The sequence below is a fragment of the Anguilla rostrata genome, chromosome 6 (assembly GCF_018555375.3).
Source record: "Anguilla rostrata isolate EN2019 chromosome 6, ASM1855537v3, whole genome shotgun sequence".
Classification (NCBI taxonomy): domain Eukaryota; kingdom Metazoa; phylum Chordata; class Actinopteri; order Anguilliformes; family Anguillidae; genus Anguilla; species Anguilla rostrata.
In genome coordinates this window covers 17,303,456-17,328,794 of record NC_057938.1, presented here as the reverse complement: position 1 = coordinate 17,328,794, position 25,339 = coordinate 17,303,456, and the positions used below count along the sequence as shown (strand labels likewise).

At 41.5% G+C, this 25,339-nt stretch overlaps 2 protein-coding genes across 3 annotated transcripts in view; both read left to right on the top strand.

Moving 5' to 3' along the window:
* The first annotated feature begins 540 nt into the window (after positions 1-540).
* On the top strand, positions 541-5,313 carry slc35g2a (solute carrier family 35 member G2a). Of its 2 annotated transcripts, none has more exons than XM_064338713.1 (2): positions 541-1,122; positions 3,898-5,313. In XM_064338713.1, exon 2 carries the CDS (start codon positions 3,903-3,905, stop codon positions 5,139-5,141), a length of 1,239 nt encoding a protein of 412 aa, XP_064194783.1. In that variant the 5' UTR covers positions 541-1,122; positions 3,898-3,902; the 3' UTR covers positions 5,142-5,313. The 2 variants fall into 2 exon arrangements, with proteins under 2 accessions (XP_064194783.1, XP_064194782.1); XM_064338712.1 differs by having other exon boundaries at positions 3,879-5,313.
* A 10,897-nt stretch (positions 5,314-16,210) lies between these two features.
* The window catches only part of LOC135256690 (SH2/SH3 adapter protein Nck1-like), a 50,450-nt gene continuing 41,321 nt past the window's right edge, over positions 16,211-25,339 (top strand). Inside the window, exon 1 of the mRNA XM_064338707.1 lies at positions 16,211-16,371. The gene's annotated coding sequence lies outside the window, so the exon portion shown is untranslated. The remainder of the gene's footprint in view (positions 16,372-25,339) is intronic.

The following is a 25,339-nucleotide window of genomic DNA, read 5'->3' as shown; positions in this document are numbered from 1 at the left end:
AGTGAATTTCATTTGAGTGTTCTATTCCTGTCCTGAGTGAGCAAGCCCAGAATATTAATCCCTGGTTAACACAGATATAGCACGAAATTGCTCGCCACCCTGACGTCTGTATTGCACAGCCAGAGAGGCTTGTGTCGTTGGGTGCGGAAACACACCGCCCCAGAGTTTTCGGCTGGATGTTTACTTGTAGACAGGGCTAATAAGCGAACGCTCATAGTCCTGCACACATTTCATGGCCAGCATGATATGTCCCAATAACAAATTATTGATTTATTGAAAAATGTAGTTATTCAACTTGCTAGGAGTTTAGTTATGTCAACAATGGTAGCAGATGAAAATTGTGACAAAAACCTATTTCTAAAGATAGACTACGTTATATAGCCACCTTGTCAACGTGCACAGTGTAAGCGCCCAACTGAAGTGATGACGTGTCTATAATCTTTCCGAAAATCATGCACAAAAAAATGTGCATGAGAGGACTGCACTGTGATTTGACTCACCGCTCCCCCTCACCTCCCCTCCCGTTATTTTTGCTCTGCAATGTGCAAGCGTCAAATATTTTCCAGGTATTAACAATTAACGTAGGAGCGCGAATATAATTGAAGACCAACGTATGCGATCATTCTTTCTTTGTATGTGTTATTACAGTAACGACCGTTCTGAAAAAAATGCTAATCCATTATTTTAGGCAAGTAAAGTGACTTCTCACCAGTTATGGGGAAAGATCTTTGCTTACGTTCAGAGAAATCGGTGATGAGTGGTCTATCTGAACGCATGCTCAGAACTAACCCCCCCTCGCGTGACACATTTGAATCTGTAATCCATGGAAATTACAGCAAAAAGAATCGACATTTGAGAATCGGTGGCTTTCTGACTCTGTAAAGCCGCAGAGTTGTGCAGCACTCGCACCCGCGGACAGCGACCAGTGAGGGAGGCAATGAGACAGCGAGCAGCTCACATTGAATCTCCTTAGAGAGAATCTGGCTGCATCCGTGAAAGGAAAATATGGAGAGATGGCATGTTTGGTTTTGTGTATCGAGAAAACAAGAAAAATGCCACTGTAATTTATGATACAAATTTGTACTTGTCACGTTAGGAGATAATTTTATTCTGAGAAGATAGGTGAGTATGGCTTTCATGTTTTTTTCTGTTATCAACGGAGATTCGCTACGATTCGCTAGTGATTTTCACCCAGGGCAATGGAGTGGTGTGAGGACTCTTGATACACCTGTGCAGATCCTGTTGGATTGCTGATTTTCTTTAGAATCGGAAAATGTAGACTGCTGAATATGACATGGTTTCGTGTAATAACCAGGCTATATCGTAGGGGTTCAAATCACTGTCGAGACAATGCACTCCAGCCATGCGCTTGCCATCTTAGAACGTGTATTACGTTCACTTCACTGTTTCATTCATAAAAAGGAAGGACAGATATTTTCGGTAGGCTTGCTTGGCAATATCGACATTTTACGCGCAACTGTACAAATCATGCTTATGCGATAGTATGCATATAATCGCGCCACCTTAGAAATATTTTGTCTATTTATATCTGATTACGTTGTTATTCGTGTTATACTGAGACGTATCCTATTTACGTAGGAGAGAATGATGACCTGAAGCTCAATAAATGGGATCCGGACAACCTTTCTGAGGCTTTTCCATGGCAGAGCCGCTGATAATAGTAGCACGATGTAATGTTACACGAGTTCAGTGCGGTCTTTCATAATCGACTCATATGATAATAATAATAATAATAATAATAACAATACACGTTGTAGTGTAATAGTAGTATGATTATGCTGCATAAGCCCTGCTTCAAAGAGTTTGTGAAAATGTAGTTACTGTACTTGAAGGACAAATGATTCAGTCTTCTTCTTGGTTAAAAAATAAAATAAAAAAATAAAAAACATTTCTGTGAAATGGTCCCTTTCGTTTGGCTTCTGTCGTCATAGAATTGTCAATGTGTGGCAGCACCGATAGCGTACTAAGATAACCTTGAAGTGAGACAGAGGGAAAATAATATTATGGATCTGATCTCCAGGACTGAACCTGTTCTCCGTCACTGACGTGGATAGTATAACCTATATCCAGCCAAATCAATGAGGGTGGGATAGTTCTGAACCAAATATTACCGCCCCCTTGTGAGAATAATTTGGAATAATACATTTTTAGCGTAAATATGCTAGAGTTAAGTGTACCTAGTAGTATGCCGTAACTAGTCTTTTTATTGCAGGCCTATATTATCACATAGTCTGATTGTTAACCTTGTATCGGCTATTAAAATATAATTTTATACATAAGAAAGCGGGCGGATGATATTGAACTGAAACATTTGCTTTCACTCAGATGAAAGGCGCTTTAACATGCATGAGGACTTACTTCATAGACATACTACTCACGTTTATATATTAGCCTTTTACTTGTGTGTGACGTCATTAAATGACGACAGAATTAAATAATTAAATTAATAAATGCGTAAGCCCTATCAGCATACCACATTCTTAAATTGGTTAATATCAAATATAAAAGCTAGATCTAAGGGTAATTTATCTTGTTTCAAGCTAAAAAATGTAAGACAGAAGCTGATGTTCTATGATCAAGCAAATGCTTAAGCTGTTAAAACAAAAAAGTCCAGATATTGTGGAGGCAGCAAAAGGAACATATGCATTGTCTTGAAGTGCCAAAAACAATGTTACTTCTTTTTTGTAACCCTCTGCTCTTTAATATAACCTTCTTAGAAAATGAAAACCTTTCTCAAAATATTATTGTTGAATTGTTTGAATCAGGGCTCTGGTAGTTATGTTCCATGACTCCTCCAAATGCTGTATTTAAATGAACAGCATTCCTTCTTTCTGCTGCGTCAGTGCTTAAAATAACGTTTAAATATCTGTTTAAAACACAATTTCTCTGCCCCCAGAAAACACCAATAGAGCCAAAGTTGTAGCTGCTGTTGTAAACAGTTTTTTTTGTAAAAGAGTTTTATATGAATATATGCCAGCATGCATTACAATGGAACAACAGGACAATTTTAAATCAGAGTGAATCAAATTAACTGTGTAATAAAATTATTCTCTACAAAAGGTTGGCTTTTGAGCCTACAACAAAGCATTCCGACCTTAATTCCATGCGGATTCCTTTAAGAGAAATTAGATGGCATTATACTAAATAATTGTTCAGGTTGTAGGGTAATTGTACCTATTAATACCACCCAAATCTAAGTTTAGACATTTTCTACATATAGTGTCACATTCTTTGCAGACAAAGGAATAAAAATGAAGGTATAATCTCTCGTGAAGTTTTATGGTTTGACAAATAAGAATGATGCCATGTACCGTGCTCTGACCGGGTAAAATTTGATTGGTGTTTAAAAACTCCACAGATATTTCAAATGATTAACAAGGTGGTGAACTTGATGTTTAAAACCCCATAATTTGGTGACATCTTAGTTTCTGTCACTTTATTTTATTGTAAACAAGTGCATATCTTCTATTAAATTGGTAATCTTTCATTGATGCAAGTATGTCTGGTCTGATTTTATCATTTCTGACCAGTAAACCTCAATAAAATTTGCAGCTCTATTTGTTGCTCAGAACATGTTCAAAAATGATTTTGCTAAAAGAACAAAAATGTTTCCCCCCCCCCCCAGAACTGCAAAGCAGATACACTGTGTTGCTATTGTTGTTCAAATGTGACTCTCAAACATTTCACACTTGGTATTTCTTAGTGGTGTGTTTGATTTTATGAACACTGGGTCCTGATAGCTCTGAGGAGTTGTGATAAATCAGCGCTCGGTCTCAGCGAAGCGTGAAACCATAAAATGCTGCTGCCGAGTTGGGTGTCGGCGATGCCAAAGTGCTGGGTCTCCCTTCTCATTGCAGAATTCTCTCTCACCCGAAGGAAAAATGGACGCCTCGCCATCCAAGCAGGGGAGGAAGCGGGTGAAGATCCACCCCAACACAGTGACGGTGAAGTACGCCACCCACTTCCCCCAACCGGGGGACGAGGGCTACGACGACGCGCCCTCCTTCGAGGACTTCGGTTCCTTTGTGGAGGAGAACCCTGACAAGAAGCTGCTGGCCGACAGGGGCGGCAGGACTTTCTTCGGCAGCACGGAGAGCCGGCCGAAGCCCGCGGGGCCGAAGGCGGATAACGGGGTGGGCGAGCAGCTGCAGAGCTTCGGCGAGGCCTCGGTCTTCGCCTCCCGGGTGACGTGGGGCGCCCTCTTCGGCGCGGCGCTGGCGCACGGCTGCGTGGCGCTCATCACCCGCCTGGCGGCCGACCGCTCCAAGGTGCCCTCCCTGGAGCTCCTCTTCATTCGCTCGGTGATCCAGGTGTTCTCCATCGCCGTGGTCTACTACCACCAGGAGGCGCCCTTCGGGCCCAAGGGCTACCGGCTCCGTCTCTTCTTCTACGGCGTCTGCAACGTCATCTCCATCACCTGCGCCTACACCTCCTTCGCCATCGTGCCGCCCAGCAACGGCACCATCATGTGGCGGGCCACCACCACCGTCTTCAGCGCCGTGCTGGCGTTCCTGCTCATCGACGAGCGGCTGGGGATGACCGACATCGTCACGGTGGTGAGCAGCGTCTTCGGGCTCTGCCTGGTCATGATCCCCAACATTGTGAGTGAAGACAAGTCGCCCCTGGGCTTCTGGAAGGAGGCCTTTGGCTACACCATGACGGTGATGGCCGGGCTGACCGCCGCCCTCTCCATGATCGTCTACCGGGCCATCAAGGAGCGGGTCAGCATGTGGACGGCCCTCTTCACCTTCGGCTGGACGGGCACGGTGTGGGGGGCCTCCACCATGTTCATCATGCAGGAGCCCATAATCCCCCTGGACGGGGAGACCTGGGGCTACCTCATCGGCATCTGCGTCTGCTCCACGGTGGCGTTCCTCGGCGTCTACTACGCCCTGAACAAGTTCCACCCGGCCTTGGTCAGCACCGTCCAGCACCTGGAGATCGTGGTGGCCATGATCCTCCAGCTCCTGGTGCTCCACATGATCCCGTCCGTCTACGATGTGATTGGAGGCCTCATCATCATCGTCAGCGTCTTCGTCCTGACCGGCCTCAAGCTCTACTGGGTGGGGAAGAGCAGGCGGCAGGATTATGAGGAAATACTTGACTCGCCCATCAAATGAGTGCGGGGCTTGTTCCCCTGTGTCGCAGCGCCCCTTCCTGGACGTGTGAGCGAACAGCCCCATGAATGTCTGAATCGAGATCTATTTATTTTGTATTGTGTTGTTCAAAGAGTGCCAGTTGTGTAATGTCTTTGTTATCTGTATCGTGAGGAATAAAAAAAAATAGTTTGCATTGCTTTCTCTCCAATGTAGTGTAATTTGATTCAATTCACTTCTGTGCACGCAGTTAAATTGGTACCATTTTTATAGAATGTTCCGTTATTTTGAGTTTGTGCGGCATTGAATGACGGATAACATGTCAGGGAAAAATCCAGGCACCCGCTGTGTCCAGTCAGTTACATTTGTATTCATAAGGCAGCATGATAATACTGAAGATGAATGTCATAAATGAACTGCTATTCATTGTGTAGGTCGCCATAGACATCCTCAGCCAAGGCAATCAATATAATCCTTGTTGCTGTTATAGAAGAAGAGCGCGAAAGTAACAGGGGTCACAGCTCTGGTCCCATTAGACTTGATACGGTGCTGGAATTTCTGCCATAATACGAATTGAAAAAAACACGTAATGCTTCAAAATCCTGTAACAGGGATACTGACTCTGAAAGTGTGACGTGGCATGTTCAGTTATGAGCTTGCAACAACTTTATCTCCGAGCGAGCTTTTGTCCTTGGCGTCATAGATCTCAAGGGGATCTGTGCCACAGCAACAAAGCCTATTTATAGCAGATGTTACAGATAATTTCCTCCACAAAAACATGTTGAGTATTGATAAATACAGACCCATTTAGCATCATAAATTAGGGAGGAGGCAGATTACATTATGATGGAGGACCCAATGGGATGTAAAATCACATGAGCACATGAAATATCTGTGGTAAACAACATACGCTCATATAATTACCATACCACAAAAAAATCTGCGTTTTGTACATTTGAAGTATGCGGTGAAAAATATGACGATATGCAATTTAAAGACTAGTTATTTGTATTTTTAAAATTCTTGTCCATTTAAGAGAATCTCGTCTATCATAATGGTATTTTGTGTGTGTCTGTCACATTGGATGACCTGTAAGGATGTGGCTAATACAATAGTGGTAGATTTAACACACACACTAGTTTATCTTGCATATCCGTGAAACTTTACATCAGAGAGCTTAAACTCTTGTTCTCTTCCTGCCACATATTTACTTTATTCCATCATGTTTCTTACATAACTTTCCGTAGAGAGACAGAAGACGTATTCAAGCTTTTAGCATGCCATTTTTTTGCAGTGAGTATTGGAAATACAGTTAAGAGCTAAAAACCAAGATTTCCTCATTCTTACTTGTACCTTATCTGAACGTTGTATTCAATTGGTATTTTGAGTCATAGTTACCAGCCATGCAGAACTGTTACATTTAGCAAAAGAAGCACATATTTGGTGTTGAGAAAACAATATATAGTGAAATATAGTCCAAATAGATGTACATTTTTATATATGTAAAAAGACACATCATATATTATATAACATTAACTATACTAGTGCCACATTCATACATGAAAAGTTATGAATATATTGCTGTAAGAAAAATATCAATCCAAATAGAGTTACATATTGGAATGTGGCAACAGATATATGTCTTAGTATACACCATCTTTTTTCTTTATATTTTGGATGTAATATTTTACCATATAATGACATATATTTTTTCATGTGGACTGTCGTTAAGCATGTCACTTTCAAACTGGTACACTTTCAATGACCAGATTGATCTGATTGCCACTTTCTTTGTAGTTAATCAGAGAAATATCTTTGTTAATATGTTAATATGCAATTATGTAACAATCACAACCTTGAAATAAAGAAAATGAGATAATTTTTAAAATGTTTTTTCCCTAAAAATTTTATTTTCACAAATTTTTTGTATTCTTTTGAATTCTTTCTTCACGTCAGAGTGCTTTTTATCAACTCTGCAAGTTGGCTTATCCACTCAAAAATGGGTCTGCCAACATTTTTTTAAATTATATTTTTGCATTTTGCTTTTTTTAAAATTAATTCTTTTAAAGGTTTTGTTTTGGTATCCTATGGGATGAGGAAAGAAACTTTTGCATTTTGTCTCAAATGAAACATATGTTACGTATCATTTTGTATGCACTCAATGTGTACTCATGTGTGGAGTGTTTCTTGTGGGTACCACAAGGGGGCACACTTAGGTTATTATAAAACTGTCCATGTTACCAAAACAGCGAATAATATGGCACACACAAACGCTCACACATATACACAAAATGTGTTCAGAAATCATAAAGAAAGGGAAGAATATGGGTGGGGGTTGGTGTGAAAGCCTACTGCCTGAAGTCAATATGCCCAATACTTCACCCCACTTTATTCTGCTCTACACTAGATGGCGCAGTTTAATGGGTTTGTTTTTTGAGGTTTGCTCTTTATATATGTGGCCTACTTTTCTTAATTTATGGACACAAACAATCTAATCTCATTATGGAAAGGGGAACATGGAATAAGAATAACAAACTTCATATATATTACAAAGCATCTAAACTTCAGACATAGTAACACGTCTTGCATAGTAACATAGACCCACTATAATAGCATCCCATTTTAGTGTGATTGATAATCACCGACTTACAGGCTGTAGTGGGGGTTTGATAAAGATATCAAACATAAATCATTTTAAAGCGGTAAATACAGGATGGCTTTGAGATGAAGAATTCAGGATCCCCCATGTTAAACTATCATTTCTTAAAGTGTGGTTTTGATTCCCGGACTAACAGGACTGATATAAACATTGTATATGTGCTGTGAGTGGGATAATATGCAATAATTAATAGTAATAAGTGGGACAGTCTAAAATAAAGTAGCAGTGTAAAAAAGAGAACAGCAATGGATGATGCCATGGTACTTGCGGTAGTAATGGTCAGGATACTAGTGTCGTCTGCTGTGGCCATGCAGACTGTTGGACGCATGCAGTACGTCTGTCTGTTTGTACAGGAAACAGACCGCATCCTGTCAAGCGTCATTTGCCCTTCCATGCACTTGCCGACCCAACGGCAAATGCTCTGTTCGGCCCATTCCCAGGAAAGAGCCTCGCTTCCTGTCGCCACGGAGACAGAAAGCGTTCAGCTTTGCTTGGCACAATCTCTGACATGACCCCACACTGTGACTGACTGCTTTTTCCACATACAAATTCAAAAGCTGAAATATTTACTGCAATTTCTCCCTGGGTACATATAGTTACAGGTACAGAAATGAGAAAGCAGGGATATACTTCAAATTATTTGTTAAGCGAAAGAATAGAGGCTATTACATTGTATTCATGTTAAAGTAATTCTTATTTTGTGTTTGGTTTCAACATATTTCAAACTGAATGCATTACACTTAGTAAAACATACCCTAATCAGAAAAACATCCAGCTGCAAGCAAATATATATAAATTATCAAAATGAGTGCTGCTAAGTTTTTATTTTTGCTTACGTGATGACGTGACTGCTTACCACATGTCTTGTGGGAATCAACCCTTGTTTATCTATAAAATAGTTACAATGTAAAATGTACGACTGCATATTCCTGTTATGCTTCCATTTTGAATTTGCATGATTAGATTGTTAATGACGTGAGGATATATTGCTATGACCTTTTCATAATTCACTCTATTCCCTATATACTGGCCAGGCCTCCAGAATAATCAATCATTAATATGCAAAGCGAACCTCATTCTGCTCCACTGAATAACTATTTACAGCTCTGCTAGTTTCTGACAAGTTTGGCCAGCATTCAAATACTTACAGCACACGCACACATACACTACAATCCACACACACTCAAATCCACACATACATGTACGTGTGCATGCACACGTAAACACTTAAATGAACATCTACACATGTGCAGACACACTGAATGTGTATGCAGACATAGACTTACGCTATGTGCATGCACATACAGTATGTGTGCACACATTACATACAAGTACACATGCATGTGTCCTCAAATGCTCTCCCACACAAACACATGTATACTGTATGTATACACTAAATATATACATGCACACACCCACACACACACACACACACACACACACACACAGATACAGTACACATGCATACACACACACACACACACACATATTTACCTCAGATACCGGGTCAGAGGTATATAGATGCCGAAAAGGCAGCTGACAGTGACAAAGGCTTGAAATCAGATTATCAAGGTGAAAACCAAACATGAGGAAACCGTACCAGACTGTTACAAATGGGGGATTTGTAAGAGCCTGCCAAGAACCTGCCAAGATGTCTATTGTTCATGCCAAAATATTATTTAATGTTAAAAGTTCTTATTCCATTTATAGCATAAAACTGCTCATGTTGGTTTGATCAGTTGGTATTATTTTGCAGTGGTGGGTGATATTGTGCTTGAGGCGACAAGTTAGTTGAAAGGTAGTTACGTTCAACTATAAACCTAATTTAATTACGTAATCTTCTTGTCTGTTATTTGATTAGCAGACTAACTTTTCTGACAATGCCCTCTGAAATTATTCACACCTACACAAAGACAAGCAAAAAAGGCTGAATAAAACAAACAATACATGTAAACATCAAGAATATGTATTTGTATATAAAATATTTTTTGTATACCAATACAATTGCTCAGAGAAAAGGATTTTCTTTAACAGCTAGAACTCAATGGGAAGAGAGATGCTGAATATTTGTTCCTAACCTATCAATTATGATTTTGTCCTGTCAGATACTAAAATTACCAGTGTATTACCAGTGTATTAAGATGGGGTTGATATATGACCAAAGGTATCTGGCCACTCCTTGGTCTGGGGCTGTTCTTCATGGTTTGGGCCATTGAAGGCAATTTTGGATGACATGTTGGATGTCAGGTGCCCGCATACTTCTGGCCATGTAGTGTATGTATTCCAATTATTTTTCAAAAATCTTGTTTTGAATCAACTTTAGCATTTGAGTTATCTTTTCTTCTTCAATACAACTTACACAAATTATTTATTCAAAAATGACTGCCTCATTTCACAGTTTTACATTCTTTTTTTTAATTTTAGGCCTCCCTTGTCTGGACAGTCCTGTAAATTTGCACAATATCTTATTTTGGGTGTTTCACACCTATAATAAATTTTCTGTAACTCCCAGCCATATACTTGTACTCTAAACATATAACAGATAAAAAAAATATATGAATTTTGTTTTTTGCCCTTTGGCTGGTAATGATATTTTTTCTTACTTGCTTTCTTTCTTGCTAAATGATCCGATAGAGGGCGCTCTAGGAAAAAGTGTGATATGGAGCAGAGTCATTGGCTGCAGGCTAGATGTGCTGCTAACCTCTCCTAAATTCCTCATGGTCCATATTCAGCAGAAAATTTATCCAATTTGGTTCAAAGATATTTTTATTTATGTATACATTATTGAATACATTTGAATTAGTTTAATGACATTTAAGTTTAATTTCTAATTATTTGTTTTTTGACATATTTGCCCAAGACATAGCAGAAGTAAATAAAGATATAATAAATAGGATCAAATATCCTTCACATTGAAAAAAATAGGAAAACATTCCACACAATATACCCAGCAATATACAGCTCACTCTACCAGCTGCATGTCAGCACCAAATAAAACGAACACCATACACACAACAGCATCACACTGCCGCATACACAATGTAAGAGGAAAAAACACCCATAGATCAGCAGGTCTTGTTCATTTGTTCTTTTTGGACTATTAAGAGCCACACCCCTAGCTAAAACTGAACCTTTATGGGTCTGAGTATATAGATCTGCTGGAGGCCAGAGCGTTCAGCTCTATATGTTGTTTTTCATCCACAGATTGTTACCCATCAGCTATAGCCTTTGGGCTGTGTCAGATAATAAACAAGATATGTAATAATAACCCCAGAAATCAGCACAGCCCATTTGATATCCTCTGGTATCTAATTTGACCTATCAAAAATAAAAAGCTTAGCTGCAACAGCTTCAGATCACACCAGGGAATTCCACAGGAGCTGTCAAGATCACGCAAGAGTTCCTCTTAAGGGTTGGTATTCCACGCATGGCCTGCGCTGTATATAACAGGCACGTTCCCCGAGGTGGACATAGCCGGAAGAAAGCAATTCACGACTCATCAATAATGCAGAGTGGTTACACAGGGCGATGCAAATGAGGCTGCATTGGTTTCTGGCCTTCAAGTGAGGCACAGGAGAGGAGCAGAGAGCATGCCTCTGCAGTAATCCTTGTCCTGGACATGTTTCTGGTTGTTGAAATCAGCAAGCTCGGCTATTTACTGTTAATAAGATTTGCCTTTTAGCGGCCAATTTCTTTTCAATGGCCTCCAATTTACAGAACTCATTTTGAATAAAATTGCATTTTGGGTTAGATCAATTAAACTGTGTTGGTTATGAGTTCTGTGTCCATTTCTAATAATCAAAATAATTTGATTCCCTTTTTCTTTCAATTTACAATGTATGTTTTGTGTGTGTTCATGCTTTGCTGCTTATTAATACACAGTTGTCCAGACATTGCATCTTTTCACTCCACAGTCTAACCATGAATTGGTGAAATGATGAATATAACTGTATCTGAACTGAAAAAAGAATCACAGTCAATCACAGTCTTCCGATGCAGACAGACCTGCTGTGCCCTTAATTTCTGTAGTTCATTGTACATTTTACCTCATCCATCTCCACTGTGGGATTCATTTTTACATTTTTTAAGATGCGCTGTACTTACCTCACTCTAAGGAACCCCGAATGCTATGTCACATCCAGGTCTTTCCCCTCAATCAAGTTGTAATGACATTACAAAATTAGGTCCAGCTGTAATCGTAAGTGCCAGTGTTTCAAAAAACACATTATTTCCCTGGGGGAGCTAACCTAAAAGTTACACTTTGGCTCAGACCTGAGAGGGATGTTTTCACTGACCTAATGCAGAGAAAGAACATTATCAGACTTCTGGCAGCAGCACTGGAAGAATGCAAGGTGGGGAAATTCATAACATTGTCAGGAAGCTGCTGCAAAGGTGGCAGATGAACTGCACCAGACATGCACCAGCCCATTTATGCTGGAGGCTTTTAAAAATGTCTGTCACTTGTAGGCAGGCACATTTGTGATAAAGACATTTCTACCAGGCATCCCAGCAAAGTGCTCAGTGCTCTGATTAATTGTTTATTATCTGTCCAGTGGCTACAGAGAATAAATGTCACTGCTCTGGAAACAATGCATGAAAAATGCATAAAATACTTTAATGCTGTCAATTCTTGATGTGTTCTGACATGGTCCTTCGCAAGACATTGTCAGACTTTGGCTGAATTGAGGTCCAACCTGAGCTTTGACATAATTCATTTTAAATGTGCATATTCACCCTCACAAACACAAAAAGTACTGTGATTTATAGTGTTCACATTGAAAAATGTATTATTGGCATTTACTTGTGAATCTAACTTAAAGGCATACTATGCAGGATTTCTTAGTCTTGTTGTGGTCCTGTGTTCACAATCAAAGAAACTTACTGCTCCATCTTCAACCCCACCCACTGACCCCGAGTAGCCTACCTGACTTCAGTCATGTAATTACCTAACATAGCTAGCTGGAGAGCTAGATGTAATGTAACTTACAGGTCCAACAGAAAACAAGCTAACGCCAGGTCGCTTTTCATCCCCTTGGCAAACTTCAGCTGATGCCACTGAGGAAAAGCAATTCCAAGGTTAACTCTAGTTCCTGAATGGGACTAGCTGGGTCCAGGCTATAAAATAGCTTGTTCCCACAGTCAGATTTGGTCATCAAAGCTTCATAAATCTTGCTACATTGAGGACAACACATTGAGTTTGCAGACCATTAGTCTGAAGCAGGCATTAGGTGGCCACAGCAGGCAAGCAGAGTTCTAGTCGATTACAGCTATTCAACAAGTAATATTAGCTTACCTAACTAGCCTAAACTACCTAACTTCACCTGCCACATAGATAAGTTAGCAAACATTTTTCTTCCAATAACTTGCCGTCAAGAGAAGTAACATTATTAATAATATCTACCTTACTTTGGTGGCTAAATTCATGGAAGGTACAATTGCTTAGCAGAAAGTCCAGTGTTGAAATGTTGAAAGTGTTGAGTGTTGAAATTCTGACCTACAGAAATAATGCAAGCTCCACACAGGCTTGTCTTCAGTTCCACCTGCTCTGAAGCTATCGCCAACTTCTGAATTATGTGCCAGTGTTTATTCTAGTGTTCGCACGTGGTCTATCTAATTTTATTTTCTTCTTTTTGTCATAAAATATTGCAGGCAATGCAGAGGTTGCTGTCTGTCCACCACTGGTGAAAATCCAGCTATCTAGCTGTGCCTACTGTCATGTGACCACACAAGGTCAAGCACATTGTTGATTGGTTCACCACACTGCCCTGTCTCTTTGATTGGGTCACGTTGTAAGCCACTTTGCCAATTAAGTCTGTGGTTTTACAATTCAGAATTTAAGGGTACAGTGTAAGGTGCTGGATTTTTCTCACAGCAGCTATTGATTGCTATCATGTAAGCATGACCATTGCCATATATCCTTCTGAAAAATTACTTACTGCAGCTTTAAGGACAAATGTTGGTTGAATCCCTGTCAGAAATATAGAGGCAACATTTGATGTGATGTCTCCAGCAGCTTGATTTGGCAGCTGGAATGGGGATGACACAACTTAGATACTGGAAACAGTGTTTACCAAAGTATTAACACAGTATCCCCCATGGATTATGCCTTATGGACCCAAGCTGGTAAAATATTGGTCTGTGTTGTGTTTTTATGGCTCATGATCGACAACTGAAGTTGTATCATCTCCGTGCTTGCACTACCTCAGCATATCCCCTCAGTGTAAACATGGCTTCAGACACAGGAAATTACTCAGAGGTCCATAGTGCTGCATGAGGCCACATTCTTTTAAGTAGGATATAGACGCGTGACAAATGAAAGGAAAAACCTGAATAAATGAGTGAGGTGCAGGCCCAATTGATCTCGATTTTGGATCAAAATGGCAAGAGGAAAAGATGACTAAGTGACTTTGAAAGAGGGTTCATTATTGGGGTACGAATGGCAGTCACAAAGATTGCTAAACCGGCCAGTGCTTCAATAGGAACTGTGACTAAAGTGACATCTGCATTTAGATTTATCTGTAGATTTAAGGGAAAGACATCAGTAAAATGGTAAGAAATTGTGGTTCAAAAGTGCACATTCGATGACCGGATTGCTTGTGCATTAGTGCGATAAGTAAGGAAAAACAGAAAAACCCCTCATTACAAAGACAAATGCACATTTGAGAATTCAGTGGTGCAAAGACCATAGGCACTGGCCTACAGAGATGTGGAAAAAAAGTGATATGGTCAGATGAGTCATCCTTCACCATATTCTCAACACCTTTATTCTATGATGAAACATTTCTATCCTGATGGGAGTGGTCTCTTCCAGGATGACAATGCTCCCATCCACAGTGCATGAGGGAGCGCTGAATGCTTTGATGAGTATGCAAATGATGTGAATCATATCCTATGGCCTTTGCAGTCACCAGATCTCAACCCAATTGAACACCAGTGGGAGATTTTGGACAAACAGCGCTGTCCACCATCATCATCAAAACAACAAATGAGGGAATATCTTTTGAAAGAATAGTGTTCCATCCCTCCAGTAGAGTTCCAGAGACTTGTAGAATCTATGCCAAGGTGCACTGAAGCTGTTCTGATGACTCGTGGTGGCCCAATACTTTACTAAGACACTTTATGCTGGTTTTTTGTTTAATTTGTCACCCATCTGTACGTATCTTGCAAGACTTTTTAAAATTTAGTTAGAATGTGTGGTCATACTTGCATATATCAGTAATGTTTACAGTTATACAATAATTATCTATATGCAATAATAATAATAATAATAATAATAATAATAATAATAATAATAATAATAATACATTGTAGTGACATAATGGTTGGTTGAGTATTTTTACTGGAATAAGACCTGGATCAAGTATATGTTTTAAGTATATACGTGATCCACTTCTGTGGATACCTGGGACTTAAAATAAAAAAACCCCAAGAAACAAACACAACAATTAAGAACTTCCAAGAATTTATTTACTTATTTATTTATTCACAGATTTTAAAACAGCATGGCAAAAACAAATAAACTACAACCACATGTGTGTTGTTTTCTGTGATATTGGCAAGTTTTCATTTCTGATGGTTTCCGGTCTGTCCATTATTTGTTTTCACAAGCTGGAGGACCACGGAGTTAAACAGCGTGGGAACCATGAGCCCCCGCTAACAAACACTAGTGAATTATCATCAGCGTGCTAGTGCTACAGTAGCACTCTCCCTCCCCTGTACAGATGGCCAAGGCTGAACTGAACAGCCAGTGTAAAACCAGCTGGCCATCACACATGAAAAATAAACATCACGCTTGCAGATAAACAAAGGCAAACATCTAAACATTTTCACGTAGCCGCACACACACACACACACACACACACACATTTTGTTTATATGCTGTCAAACTATTATTATTTTTTGTACCTCAAGAAATTCATTTGTGAATAAATCCCAACTCAGAGGCCATGCAGAACTGAAAATCACAGGAAAGCTGGATGAGCAATTGGTACTGTAAAAAAAAATGAGTACCGGGCAAGAGTAAACTGAAAGGGAGTGAAAATGAATAGGATCAGACCCTTTGAATGTAGACTAGCCTACTACTATTTCACACAATATATTAGCAACTCCAGAAACAATGGCAAAGACACTCAATAGTCAGACTACGGATTTTTGTATAAATACCAATAGTATCTCAGCTGATGAGATACAATTAGTATAGCGATTTCCCTTGTTGCCCGTAGAGAACAAGGGAAAAACTGCAATGTCCCTAAACGCTCTTAAGCGTAGCCAAAGCCTCTCCATCATTACGCTACCTCTAGCCATCAGAACCGTGCTATATCTTCTGCTGTGGACTCTTGATCGACGTAGAACTTATCCAATGAAAAGGGGACCTGCCCCATACGTAGCCAATTGAAGGCAAGAAGCGATGGAGTGTGGAAACAAGTTAGATTGTAGGAGGCATTTCATGTTGGAAGGAGTAACCCTGCAACAAGGGACAGTGGTGCGGGAGGTGGTGTATTTCTGTACGTTTTTCTCATTGTATGATCACATTTTAAAGATAGCACTCTACTGATTGCCGACGTACAGAGACCGCTTTACAAGGACGCATCCCAGGTAAGGAGATAATTGTGATTTTGCGTCTTATTTTATTTCATGCTAGCGGTAGTAAGGTAGGCTAGTGAAGGAATGCCACCGTTACCCTCTGACACAACTGCCATAAATATAAACTTGAGTAACTTTAGATTTATTTAATTGTTTGCAAACATATCGAATGCAATATTACTTCAGTATTTCTTGGATGTTTTCCTCCTATTAGGCAGTACAAGGCATACATTATTAAAAGTTGGTATTTTATATGCCCAGCGATTTTCACTATATTCATATTTTTAGTTACCTTGTTTGTTCGAACAAAATGTTTGTTAGGTCTTGCTTTATATTTCAGATAAGCATTGAAACATAAGCAATTTTTCTTTGTATGCATCTTTTTTTCTGGGTAATGAGATATCTCAAAAGAAAAATAGAGGATTTCATTACACTACACTGGAGATGACGTTGCAACCCATATTGGTTTCGTGTGAAAACGGTAGTCCTAACATACCATTTTACCTCAAACCTTCCTGTGTCTGGAAAGGCATAACGTTGCTGTCTCGTGCTGAATCTTTAGAACATAACTTGAATGAAGCTAACCGCGCTCAAGGAAACTCTGTGGAATCTATTAATTTATCGAAATGCATCTAAATATGGTTGAGATTTGTATTTGGAAAAAAAAGTTGACGAAAGAATGGGCTATGGGACATTGGGCTAGCTGTGACAATTTGTGAAAATCAGAAATTAAACAAATAATTATCGCAGAGCTCTGTGTCAGTGACTAATGATTTCTTACAAAGCAACGTCATCTTTCACACTTAAAGGTCACCTCGGACTGTTCACTTTTCAGCTACTGTTTGACATGCATAGCTTATTGAAACTTGAGGTAAATGAGAAGTTTTTTGTATTGGGGGGAGGTCTAAGTACTTGTAAATGAAACCTGGGGAACACTTATTTTTGGACATGTCCAACAAGTGACCCCTACATGCCAGGTTTTTTACTGAGCAGGTACAATCACACTTTAAGTTTTTTGTTAAATTATTTTCTTCAAGCCATGTGCTTGCAACAGTGCCTGAACGCTGGGTTGGTAACCTAAATGAATGGTGCTGTTTTCCCCAAGATGTTGCAACAAACCTGGAGCTTAGCTACATCAGTCCTTTCTCTCTTGGCACGCGTAAGAGAATATCATGAGAACACTGGGAAATGAGAGGTGAAAATAAAGACGCTGCCGTGTTAGAGTGAATTGGCTAAAAAAAAATGTCCTCTCCCTCCAGTGGAGCTGCTCAGTGGCTAACAATAGAGGATTGTGGTTGTACTGGGAAACTCCAAGGTGTGAATGTGTATGAGTGTGAAGCAGGACGTTCCTGCAAAGGAGCATCCGTGCTCAGCGAGCCTACCATGGGTAAATAAAGGTTAAATAAAAATAAAAAAATAAATAAAAATCGTAGTTCCAGGAAACCGTTATGTAATTGAAAAGGCAAGTTAGCAGGCACCTTATATCCTAATTTCTTAATATCCTCTGTCAGGGTTGGCCAACTCTGGTACTGCAGAGCTGCAGGGTACGCTCGTTATTCAGCACTTCATTGCTCAGTTAAAGCAGTTGATTGCACAATTGCCTTCACCTGGGTCAGAATGAGCTGATTTTAAGGTGAAAACAAAAATGACCGGACCCTGTTGGCCTTCCAGGGCCAGAATTGGCTAGCCTTGAGTAGCTTCTGCATATCCATAATTTAAAAAGTAAAAAAAAAAGAAAAAAACAACCTCCATTTTCTTACTATGGTTTACCCTGGACCAGTAAGCCATCCAAAGGCTTTGAATGCACCCTCTGATGCATTTCCAGGTGATGACTGTATTTGGATTTTGAATAAACTTTGCATGCAACCCGGAGCCAGTTTTTGGAAGAAAAAAGAAAGAAAGGAATTCCCAACTGCAGCATATCTCACTGTCCATTTGATGCAGCCTAGCTCTAGCTGTGCCTCTGGTTTTTCGCTGAACCTTGAAATGTTCGATCTGCATTCGTTCGTTTTGCCAAGACATTTATCAGTCTTGGGACAAGGGGCTGTGGAAATATTGTTTTCAGCATTTGTCAGCTTGTGAAACAAAGTTAGACTCGTTGAGTGCGTTTGGTCCTTATGCTGGAGCCCCTGGGTCCTAGCGCTTGGTCTGAAAGAAAACATTGTGGAAGAGGTGAGCCTGTATGGGGCCATCTTATGATTAAACTGTCACGATGTGAGTGTAAAACAGTGGGACCCAGCTTACCTAGATTCTGCCTATGGACTTCATGCTTATTAGACATCTTGAGCCAGTCGGAAGAGCGGACACCTGAGTACCAATGGAGTGCTTATTGGTGGTGATGGGGTGCCGTTCATTCTTCCCTGGGTGTAATAGGGAAACGGAACACACAGCAGTGCCTTAGGCAGGCATTCACTTTGCTGGGCCCTTGGTTTTACTGTGTTAGTTTTATGAAGAAAGAGAACATTTGAACTGATTAGGCCTATAAGCTGGAGAAGCTGATGGACCTGGTTGAGGGGAAAACCCTGTTTAATACGGAAAGTTAGAAAAACCTCTCAGTTATTCATGGAATGGCATAGAAAAGAGGTTGGAGAATGTGCCGATTTAACGGGAGGACTTTTTGGCATCCTGTGGGTAGATGTAGCCTAATACGCCGGTACTGAATGATACTAAAATGCTATTTTGTCCCATTTATCTGCTGGTCTTGTCAAATTTTCAGTAGCTGATTGAATGTAATAGAGACCATGCAATATAGGCCTACTGTTCTTCAGCTACTTAGGAACCCCCGCATGGAACTTGGCCCTGCAGTGTGCTGATTGCAGCTTCATTTTCTGTGCCACTCTGGTTCCCAGCATCGCTTGTCCTCTGCTCCTGGTGCGCTAACATATGGTGCCATGTCTCTCTACACAAATAGGCCTAACTGCAGTGATCTGGTTGGGTGGGGGGGGGAGTGGGGTAAAAACACATTGTCATCCACTTTCTCCTCCTGGGGGTCGTGGATTAGTGGAGGATTACAGGGCTAGACTATAACAATTCTATCCATATATGTCTGACTGCTCTGATGACCGGGTGGGTCATCTGTGATTTTGTGGTGTCAGTGAGAGCAATATTGTATCCTTCCTGAAAAACACTGTGTCAGAACTTGTTGAGTAAGGTGGTAGAACACCACAAAATGGTCTGGAGGGTGGATGATGGGTACTGGAGTCCAGACTTTGAGATCATGGGAGTTTGGTAATGAGTTCAGTACTTAAACTGACTTCAGTTTTGCAATTTCAATTGGTTTTTCTCTTTCGGTGGACCAGAGCCTAGTTAGCATTTTTTGCAGTCCATGTAGTCCTGCAAAGAGAGCCTGAATATGGAATGCTCACCCAGGTGAAACAATGATCATTGTGAAATTCCTTACAAAATAATGAACATAAACCTGAAAATTTTTACTATGTGGCAAATTTTGTTGATTGTTATATCCAAAGCATGAACAGTCTTCTTTCGAACTAAGACTCTCTCGGGCATATCAGTCTTTCGGTCCTAGAACTTGCCTGTTCGGATCAGCCGTGGAGAAAAGCGCAGCGGCAGCAGGATCGGCCGTCTGCGTTTATTTTTAGGCGGAACCCGCAATTTGCGCCGAACCCCGGAGACGATCCCCAGACGGTAATTTTCTCCCTCGCCCGTGGTCCTCCTCCCTCGCCGCGTGAATCACGGGCGCCCCGCCCTCCGGCCCGGCCCAGCCGAGCGGGGCCCTCTCCTCCTCCTCCTCCTCCTCCTCCTCCTCCTCCACGCCGCGTCTCTCCCCGCCGTTCCTGTGCGAGCACGCCGGGGGATTAGCCTCGCGGTGATGCTGCCCCCCCCCCCACCCCCCCGCCCCCCCGCTTCCAGACGGCCAGTAATGACCCCGGTACGGGGCTCTGTGGAAATTACAGGGATTAAGCGGCATACCTGCGGTAATTTGAAGACCCGGCTGTGTCTCCTTGTCGCCGGGGTCGGATCTCTGCAGGAGGCTTGGAGAGCAGGAGGCTTCACTTCTTTTTGGGTCTGTGAGGGTCCATCATCACCCGTGGATCTCGTTCAATTTGCGCGAAGCCCTAGTCTGTGGACAGTATCGGCGACTGTTTGCGTGCCTGCGTTTGTGCGTACGTGTGCTCTGTGTCGAGGGGGGGGGGGGGGAGTTGAAAGGAGTGATCTGTGATCTGCTTAGTCAGAACCTCATTATAACTTAAGGGAGAGAGACAGAGGGAAGCACTTTGCAAATAGCACTGGGTTATGTCATGCTTAACGGGGAGTCTGGGGTTGGTGTTGGAGGATGGATGAAGTTGAGGGCGGCTCCTTGTAAACAGCGGTTTCTGTTGACAGTTGGCCTGCTTTATTAAGCGAGATACAGCTGCTTTATTGAAACGGCCCCCACTGAGGCCTGCCCTCGGCCCCCCCTCTCGACGCTCCCCTCCGTACACAGGCCAGACGCTCTGGTTCCCAGCCCCTGGTCCCAGATCCGGGGCCTCCCCGCGGTACTGGCAGTGTTGACTGCGGATGTTGACTTTGCAGCTGCGTGGTAATGTTTGCCGCTGGCCCTCTTGGCTTGGAATTTCATTGTTGCCTGGAGATTCAGTCAGGCTGCCTGAATTTTGTGTGTGTGGGTGTGTGAGTGAGTTTGAGTGAGTGTATGTATGTGTGTGCATGTGCACGTGTGCGTGTGTGTGTGTGAGTGAGTGAGAGAGGGATGGCAATTACGTTTGTGTCTTTTTGTGGGTTTTGGTATTTTAATGGATTTCAAAAACTAAAATCGGATTATTTCGGTCGGTAACGGTTTTGCTGGTCCTGGTGTTGTAGATGCCATTCTTCCCTGGGGGGCCTCCTCTGTCTTGGTTGTGGTTTTTCATTTTGTAAAGAATTCAGTGTCACAGCACACATGGCGTGTTTGCTTTGATCTCAGAAATGGCTTCCGAAAGCGATGCCCACGGACACTAGCGCTCCCTTTGTCTGCGCTTCTTTGCTCATTTAAGGGCGGAATTCTGAAAAGCTGTGCAACGTCAGCTCAAATGGCTGCGGCCTGCCAAAAACAAAGATGATTCATGTCCGACAAGGGCTCGAAAGATTTTTGGATAAAGCGATTTGTTGAATTGGCTCCAGGCTACAGATGAGGCCTCCTTGACTGATCTGGGGGTTCTCTTTCTGCGATCGGTCTCAGGGTCAGCATAGCTTAGCACTCTGCCTACGGTGAATCCCTCTAAGAGGAATTTTGCTACTGCGCTACCATTAAGCAAGCAGTCATTTTAGTGCCGGTGAAGGAGAGCAGTGGATCTGTGCTGGAACCTGTTGAGAAAGGTGATGAATTGAACCAAGGAAACCGCTGCTCTTTCTGAAGTGACAGGCCATTGACGAATGAGCTGCTCTCTGACAGACGGGTTGTTTAAAACGAGCGGCCCTGCGCATTGTCTCCGGCTTCGAGCCAAACGTGCAGGTTTAGACGTCATCCCAACCCGCACCTCCGCGTTGACAGTTGTTTCACTGACCGGGCGCCATTAGTTTGTGGCTAGCTTAGGGATTTGTAATTGAGATATTATGGAAAAGCATTTGACACAAACTAATGGTGGTGCTGTGGTTCTCTCTTATCTGCCATGTACTAGCGCACCCAGCCATCTCACTTCCCCATTCTCTGTTAATTAAGCCTGCGTTGTGGTCAGACAGGCAAAGCAGATTATCCTGGGCTTCCCTAGTGGTTAAACTAAGGACATCGTTAACATATTGTGATGAGGCTGTTAATACCTTATTGGCTATTTACAGTCAGTGTTCTGGTTGGTTGAGTCCTGGAATGACTCATGTCGTATGTATTATTTTTAACATCTTGCGCTTCGTCAAATAAGTCATTTATTTTCTTACCATTATTTTCCGGACATTCTGGGGCAAAGTCATTAGTCAGCGTTCACAAATCACAGCAGTATACGTATTTAAAATGGAAAATGGTATAAATAAAGTTTTTTCACAGCGAAAGACACTTCTCTAATAATACCATGATTTAAGTCTGGTGAATATCTCCTGCTGTGGCTTCTGGGCATGGCGGCATTTGTCTTGTGATTTTATTTAGAGATCTGTGAAAGCGCCGTTGTTTTGTGAGCTGCGCAAATGCTCAATAAAATATATGCTCAGGTTCAGCATAGTGACAGCTTTTCTCAAATCCTAGAAGCTTGGATGGAAATGAATAAAAGCCATCTGGCATTTTGGAAGGACAAGAATACATGCTGAGGACTATAATTTATTATTTTAAAAATGCTGCGTTGTGCAGTTTAACCACTGATCTACTGAACATACAGTTCTAAGCCTGTCCTACCACTGTACGTTGGACTTTTTTTCTCCAAACGAAAACAAAAAAAGAGTACATAGTCGATGCAAACAATACCTTGTCAAGTTAGCCTTATACTTTATTGTTAATCTTCTTTTTGAAACCATTTGTTTGATACCAGTTGTGGAATCTCCTGTTGTAACGCTGGATTTGCTGCTGTCCGCAGTGGCACTGAGAGTGCTAAGCACTGCAGCTGAAGTGTGTGCTCTGCTCTGATACACCACCCAGTGCCTGCTTTCCTCACTGCAGACCACATAGTGCTAAAGGAGAGGTAGTACCAGTTTCCTGGATATCTATGGTAGCTTATAGGTGCTAGGCATTTCATTGGTTGGAGTTAACACAGCCGATAGGCTACTTAAGGAACCTTGGCTGACCCTCCTCCTGATGAGACCAAGGCCAATTTCATCCCGTTAGTAGTAAATCTTTTTAATTTTTTAAATGCCACGGAAAGGTTAAAATGAATAAAATGGCCCAGTGTTTCCTGGTAGTTGGATTCTGGTTCCTGGTTCAAGTTGTTTCGAAAGCCTGATGGAAAAAGTGATTTTATGGTAATAATTTCAAACCCTGTCGGTCATTTCTGAACTTTCTGAACATTCCGGTTACCGGAAACTCTATGGTGGCGCCTGGGGCTCCATGATGCCCTCGTCCCTTCCTGTCTCTGACCAGGGTCTTGGGGTCATGCTCAGAGAGAAAAGCAAATGTTTATTGGTCTGACATCAGCCAAGGTTACCTGCCCTCACAGCTCAAAGCCCCAGTTTCTCTCCAGTGTTGTCAGTGGATCGGGATATGTGTGTTTGCGTGTTTGTGGATGTGTGGACACACACACGCGCGTGCACACACACACACACACATGTGCAATAGAACATCTGAGATCTGAGAATTATGGAATAGAGGAAGTTTGGAACTCTTTGAAATATTTCAAAGCATAACGAAAATACACCTATTTTTGTAATTTGATTCCTTATTGTCAAATTGTGTGGCTCTTGTCCTCACTTCGAGAATAACCCGAAAAACATTGGTAATTGGGAATCTCGTTGAAACCTTTTAGCAGTTTCCCTAAGAGTCATAATAACTCTTAGCTTAAAAATAAAAAGAAGAAGAGTCCTCTGTAACAAAATGATTTTGCTTTAAGAGACTATACTCACAGTACCAAGTTTGACCTGCTTGCACAGGTCAGTCAGGTTTGCTACATCCTTGGAAACCACGTTCTGCGAATCTGGCGAGGCGAACGTGAGTTTGGGAAATACCGGGGTGGAGCTGGGGGGGGGGGGGGGTGGTCTGGTCACAGGACGGTCGCTGCAGCTGGCTTCTCACGCTAACCGCGATGAACTCGAACATGCCTTGTTTTTCCACGACCGTACCGCCCCCAAAAAATCCCACGGATTTAACAACTCATGCAGGAACATTAAAAAAAAAGGAGTATTCAGTGCAAGTCTCATTTTAATATTTTGACGTAAAGCTGAACTGGAGTCATGGGCTGTTGTGACTGTTGAGGAACTTGTAATCGAAGGTCGCCGGTTCAGTTTCCTAACGGGCTATTGATGTTGTAATTCTTTTACGAGTTTTTTTTGTGTTTCGACTATTGCTAATAAAATTCATTATGAACAAACGAGATTTGTCATAAAAACCTGTTCTGGAATATGCACTGTTTGCTGATTTGTAATTGGAGTTCCTTTTGTAGTATTATTCTGTTATAAATGAGACCAAACTATAAAGCCCCATTCCTGTCTATTTATGTTTCCACATATTCACATAATAAATGGATGCATGTAGTACGCACGATGTACAATTTTTAAATTTTCAATGTAAAGCATTGTCTGTGTGCTATGTGCAATAATTAAGGAATTACAACCACCAGGTGGCTTGCTTCACCAGTTAACAAGTAGGCCTAGTTGATCTATAATGGCTTGGTGCAGTTTCCATGTTGTCTTGGCAAGGATCCTTGTAGATTGTCCCAAGTGCCCCACAGATAAAATTGACTTGAAATGAAAGGGAGCGTAAAGCTAGTTTGTGAACTTGTTTTCCTCTTGGAGATCTGCGAATGATGTGTGTACCATACTGCAGAACAGCTGAAGATCTGTGAAAGAACCTCTTCGGTTAAACACAAATTTGATAACGTTACCCCCGTTTGTTTGACGTGAATGTATCGCTTCCTCTTTGTTTCTGCGGGTTCCAGCGCATCCTGCCAGATTCAGCCTAGCTTATATGTCTGTTTATTTATTTACTGCAGGGGCCTAGGGCTTATGCCTGTCAACCTGCATTCAAACAAAGATCTGGCTGGGATATTCATTTCATTTCTCATACTCCTTGAATGTCAAGAGGCTGTTATCGCTGCATTTTTTGAAATGGTTATGTGTTTTGACTGCCACACAAGTATTTAGCCACAGGAAGATTCTCAGAAATTTGAATGGAGCCAGGCGGTACTATTTTGGGATGCTAGAACTCGTAAGTCCCAGTGCCTATTGTGCCGTAGTGGTTTGTAGGGAGCAGTTTATAGCTCATGTTCATTATCAACCTGGTTTTGTCCCCTCTCATAAACGTAGCCTAATTATCATGCATCATCATCAGGTCATCATGACATCACTGCCGGTGCTTTAGTGCAGGTGGATTTATTTCGGCCTGTTTTTATTTTGAACTGATGACTCAGCTTTT

Excerpts from the sequence above, each read along its gene's own strand:
- slc35g2a (XM_064338713.1), top strand. The coding sequence starts at position 3,903 with ATGGACGCCTCGCCATCCAAGCAGGGGAGGAAGCGGGTGAAGATCCAC.